At 44.1% G+C, this 5,138-nt stretch overlaps 1 protein-coding gene across 2 annotated transcripts; it reads left to right on the forward strand.

The window, feature by feature from the left end:
• Positions 1-628: 628 nt before the first annotated feature.
• LOC127301594 (probable methyltransferase PMT2) lies at positions 629-4,218 on the forward strand. Of its 2 annotated transcripts, none has more exons than XM_051331865.2 (7): positions 629-973; positions 1,412-2,075; positions 2,181-2,391; positions 2,538-2,832; positions 3,071-3,460; positions 3,541-3,618; positions 3,716-4,218. In XM_051331865.2, the coding sequence occupies exons 2-7, from the start codon at positions 1,434-1,436 to the stop codon at positions 3,942-3,944; spliced, it is 1,845 nt and encodes a 614-aa protein (XP_051187825.1). In that variant the 5' UTR covers positions 629-973; positions 1,412-1,433; the 3' UTR covers positions 3,945-4,218. The 2 variants fall into 2 exon arrangements, with proteins under 2 accessions (XP_051187825.1, XP_051187824.1); XM_051331864.2 differs by having other exon boundaries at positions 1,426-2,075.
• The last annotated feature ends 920 nt before the right edge of the window (positions 4,219-5,138 follow it).

Consider the following 5,138-nt stretch of genomic DNA (forward strand, 5'->3'; position numbering starts at 1 on the left):
TGTTTTATAATTTAAACTTTCAACCGTGGAGATTGCATCTTCACTAAATATGAAGCCGTACATTAAGGGCGGGGGGCTATGTTAGTTGGTTTGAAACACTACTTAAATTCTTTAGTTAAATTGTATTCTTCTTGATTAGATAAATAAAAAGGTGAAAATTCACAAATTCTTGCCACACAAATGAACTACAAATGTATGTTTTATGTTCATGTGTATTTTATTTTCCTTAAATATCTGACATACCTCTAAATATGGTAGAGGTTTCTCGAATATATGATAGTCTATTTAGGTAAATAGAAGTGGTAACAATCAACGGAACAAACAGAAAATTCTAGAATTCCGCTGGGATGCCGCTCTGGCCAAGGTTATGTTTCCTAAATTCGATTTCTGGAAAGTAAAACAGGTTTACTGAAAACTTAGTGAAAATTCTGTACTTACGCTATTCAACGTGAACCAATGGATACTTGACAAATTACGGATGGATCTTCCAACCGGGTAGACGGGCACACCTGATCCGCTCAGCAAGCCCGGAGGGCAGACAGATCTGTATCCACGAAAGCGACCGTCCCAACGCCCAAAATTCCTACTAAATCGCCTTTCCGCTTTATTCTCGCCCGCCAGAAACCCAACCCGGAAAACATTTTCCCTCGGTTGCCGCGTCGGTGGTGGTGGAGTGGGAGTGGGAGCTGAACTGAACTGAGAGAGAGAGGGTTGGGCCAATCCCCACTAAAAATCGGGGAACGCAGCTGTAAAACCCCGTGGATTCTGGCTCCAATCTCTCAGACGTTGCAGCGGCCGCGGAAGCTGCCGTCCCCGTAGGAGCTGTCCGGAGGAGTTCGGGATCCACCCGGCGAGCCATTCCCTCCTCCCGTGAGCTGCCGCCGCCACCCAACCCGGGAGTCTCTCACGCTCGTCGCCGCCGTCGCCGTTCTTCCCCGTCTCCGGCCGCAATCTCTCGCCATTGGGTTCTGAGGTACGAGCTTGTTTTCAGTCAGTCATTAGTTAAAATCTAGATCCGCGCCCGTGAGCGTCGAGCTTCAGTTCCCCTGTTCGCAAGATAGTGCGACATTTTTAGAGATCTGGTGTTGTTACAATTTTGGCAAAGTCTGCTGGTTAGGCAACACTGATGTGATAGGCGAAAGCCAAGCCACGTGCTTTCCTTTTTGTTTAGTAATATCCATCTATGATTGCTTCAGGTGAAACTGCGGTTGCATCAGATTTAGGAAAATACTTTTTTGAGGGAAGATTTAGGAAAACATATGTAGTGGCATTTGCTGTTTTGACCGTACTAAACAACACACATGTTCTCTCAACTGGGGTCGTAGTTTGCTTTATTTTATTAAGCTATAAAAGCAGGTCTCTGATCGAGCCTTCCGTCTAAAGAAGTATACAAAAGGATCATCTTCTTCAGTTTGCACTTCCCAGGATCGACCATGGCCGTGAAGGGGGGTCCGGCGGACAGCAGGACGAGGAGCACTGTGGCCATATGCATAGTGATTGGCATGTGCGTCTTCTTCTACACCCTCGGGGCGTGGCAGAAGAGCGGCTTCGGGAAGGGGGACAGCATCGCCCTGGAGATCACCAAGCGCACCGACTGCACCCTCTTGCCTAACCTCAGCTTCGACACGCACCTTTCGGAGCAGGGCAGCTCCGGTGAGCTCGTTTCGCCGGTCAAGAAGTTCAAGCCATGCCCGGACCGCTTCACGGACTACACCCCTTGCCAAGATCAGAACAGAGCGATGAAGTTTCCTCGCGAGAGCATGAATTACAGGGAGCGGCACTGCCCGCCGCAGAAAGAGAAGCTGCACTGCCTGGTGCCACCGCCTAAGGGATATGTTGCGCCGTTCCCGTGGCCCAAGAGTCGGGACTATGTTCCTTTTGCGAACTGTCCCTATAAGAGCTTGACGGTCGAGAAGGCCATACAGAACTGGGTGCAGTTCGAGGGCAATGTCTTTAGATTCCCAGGTGGAGGGACGCAGTTCCCTCAAGGTGCTGATAAATACATTGATCAACTGGCATCAGTTATTCCCATCGCCAATGGAACCGTCAGGACTGCATTGGACACTGGCTGCGGGGTAAGGAAACATATCAAACTTTACATGGATTACTTCTACTAGCTTCTTCTCACCTTTTTAAAAGTCAGGATGTTGCTCATGTATTTAGATTCTGAAATATTTCAGGTGGCTAGCTGGGGAGCTTACTTGTTAAAGAGAAACGTTTTGGCCATGTCATTTGCGCCAAGAGATTCACATGAAGCTCAGGTGCAGTTTGCTCTGGAGAGAGGTGTCCCAGCTGTTATTGGTGTTCTCGGCACAATTAAGCTCCCTTATCCATCAAGAGCCTTTGATATGGCCCATTGTTCGAGGTGTTTGATTCCGTGGGGAGTAAATGGTGAGCCTAATCATCTGTCTTCTATACTGTTTATTGAATCTAAGTGTTTTGGTACATTTTTGTTACTACTTACAGTACTCTTGTGGCAATTTTGTGCATCTCCATTTCTTTTTCTGATAATTGTTTTCATGTTTTCTGATATTCAGATGGACTCTACATGATGGAAGTTGATAGGGTTCTAAGGCCTGGTGGATACTGGGTGCTGTCAGGTCCTCCAATTAATTGGAAGGTGAACTACAAGGGTTGGCAGCGTACAAAGAAGGATCTTGAGGCAGAGCAGAACAAGATAGAAGAGATTGCTGAGTCGTTATGTTGGGAAAAAATCTCGGAGAAGGGCGAGACGGCGATATGGAGGAAAAGAGAAAATACCGAGTCCTGTCCTTCTAGGCATGAAGAATCGACTGTGCAGATGTGTGAATCAACAAATGCAGATGATGTCTGGTATGTGTGTACTGTATTTTGTGTCAAACAAGCTGTTGAACAGAGTTACTAACTTCTGCTTAATTCCCTTTAGCAAGATTCAGAGTATATATATTATGATAGCCTAACATTAATAGGTATAGTGTTAAGTACGTTAATGCATTTTTTAGCTTTGCCTGCTTACATGTCTTGATGAATCAAGAAAAAAAAGCAGTATAATTTATATACACTATTTGTTTACTAACTCCTGCAACACCAGGTACAAGAAGATGAAGGCATGTGTTACGCCTGTTCCTGATGTGGAAAATCCAAGTGAAGTTGCCGGAGGAGCAATCAAGCCCTTCCCAAGCAGGCTCAATGCAATTCCTCCAAGAATTGCTAATGGGTTAATTCCAGGGGTTTCATCTCAGGCCTATGAAAAAGACAACAAAATGTGGAAGAAACATGTGAAGGCTTATATCAACGTGAACAAGTATCTCCTTACTGGTAGGTACAGAAACATCATGGACATGAACGCAGGTTTTGGGGGGTTTGCTGCAGCGATCGATTCCCAAAAATCTTGGGTGATGAATGTGGTGCCAACCATTGGAAAGATTGCAACCCTAGGGGCTGTTTACGAGCGAGGATTGATTGGAATTTACCATGACTGGTATGGTTTGTTATGTCTGAATCTCAGCTCAGTAAGTTGTTGTCAGAAGCTTACTCATATGTGTCACAATTCCATGTCAGGTGTGAAGCTTTCTCTACTTATCCAAGAACCTACGATCTTATCCATGCTAGCGGCCTTTTCACCTTGTATAAAAACAAGTAAGCTGCTCCCCTCCCATGACATCAGTTCCGTTGATCGATTGCCATTTGCCATTTACCAATGCTGATTCATTCTTTATGTTACAACTAATAACAGGTGCAGCATGGAGGACATCCTCCTTGAGATGGACCGCATCTTGAGGCCTGAAGGCGCTGTTATAATGCGGGACGATGTTGATGTCTTGGCGAAGGTGGACAAGCTTGCCCGGGGCATGAGATGGAACACGAAGTTAGTTGACCATGAAGATGGACCCCTAGTGCGCGAGAAGGTCTTGTATGCTGTGAAGCAGTATTGGGTTGGTGGAAACCAGACGGCCTCAGCATGAATGCGAACATATCCTAACATGCGGAAATCTGGGATCCACCCTTCAAACTGGCATCCAGGAATCGAGATAGGAAGTCATTGGGTGACAAGGGGAATGGCCAACGCTTCTCCGGGTTAGCAATGAAGAACCAAAGTTTCTTCCTTGCTGTCGATCGGCTACAGTATATTGTTGTAACAATTTTTTGAATTTGGTAACATTTGTCACGCAGTCTGAACTTAATTGAAGATATATTATCATGGAAATTTATTGCATTGAGTTCCAGTAATTTTGTTCATGATGCAACTTCTGTAAATCTACTTTGTTGTGCTTTTAGTCATGTGCGATCATTTATTCTGTAGCTCTACTGTGCTGTGCTTGAGCCTTGAAGGACCTCAATGTTTTCTACCCAGGAAGGCATATGACTTGACTTTTCCCCCCTGTGAGGAGCTTACTGGAGTGACGAATAGGAGGACCTCCTGGGGAAATCCAATTCGGCTCAAGGATGCATATGAACTCGTTGTGTGAAAATACATGTTAAAGTGTTAAAAAATTCTAAAATAATTTTTTGCATGTATATCTAAACATTTTATGTTTGGACACAAGTTTTCAGGAAAAAAGAATATGTTTGGTGTCTGGTGTAAAAAAGATAAATTTTGATGCTCCAACACGACTACGTATAGGACTTTTTTTTTTGTACATGCCACATAAAATATTGTTTTCCCACGAAAACTTGTGTACGAACAAGAAATTTAATTTCAGAATTTTTTGACATTTCTAAATTTGTTTTTTAGTTATTTTATATAATAGGTGCATATGCACCTATGAGCCAAAACGCAACCTCGACCTCCTGGTGTTCCTGCCCAGTTCGGATCGGTGCATGCTAAATGTTTGGTGTATGGCCCAGAAGAAATTCAGTTATGGATGTTGCATACTAGTAAAAAGTGGTGATGTATGTTTTCGTGCAAAATCCGGAAATAAAATGCACATTGATATGCTGCCTGAGTGTGCCTATGCTTTATGCTTTAGGTTCATCTTTTTACTGGATTAGCTTGCGATTTCAGCGATCGGATGGCAGACAATGTTACTTTCTTTGTGATTCCAGAAGGAAGGGGTATTTTGAAGATAATGGTGGCTTCATTACCATCCATTGCTTTAGACAAGAGACAGCAAGCGAGACCAAATGTTGAGGGAATTCTTTCAAAAAAAAAAAATGTT

The sequence above is a fragment of the Lolium perenne genome, chromosome 5 (genome assembly GCF_019359855.2).
Source record: "Lolium perenne isolate Kyuss_39 chromosome 5, Kyuss_2.0, whole genome shotgun sequence".
Lineage (NCBI taxonomy): Eukaryota > Viridiplantae > Streptophyta > Magnoliopsida > Poales > Poaceae > Lolium > Lolium perenne.

Coding starts and splice junctions, on each gene's coding strand:
- LOC127301594 (XM_051331865.2), top strand. CDS start 1,434: ATGGCCGTGAAGGGGGGTCCGGCGGACAGCAGGACGAGGAGCACTGTG. Junction 2,076..2,180: donor CATTGGACACTGGCTGCGGG/GTAAGGAAACAT, acceptor GAAATATTTCAG/GTGGCTAGCTGGGGAGCTTA. Junction 3,461..3,540: donor ATTGGAATTTACCATGACTG/GTATGGTTTGTT, acceptor ATTCCATGTCAG/GTGTGAAGCTTTCTCTACTT.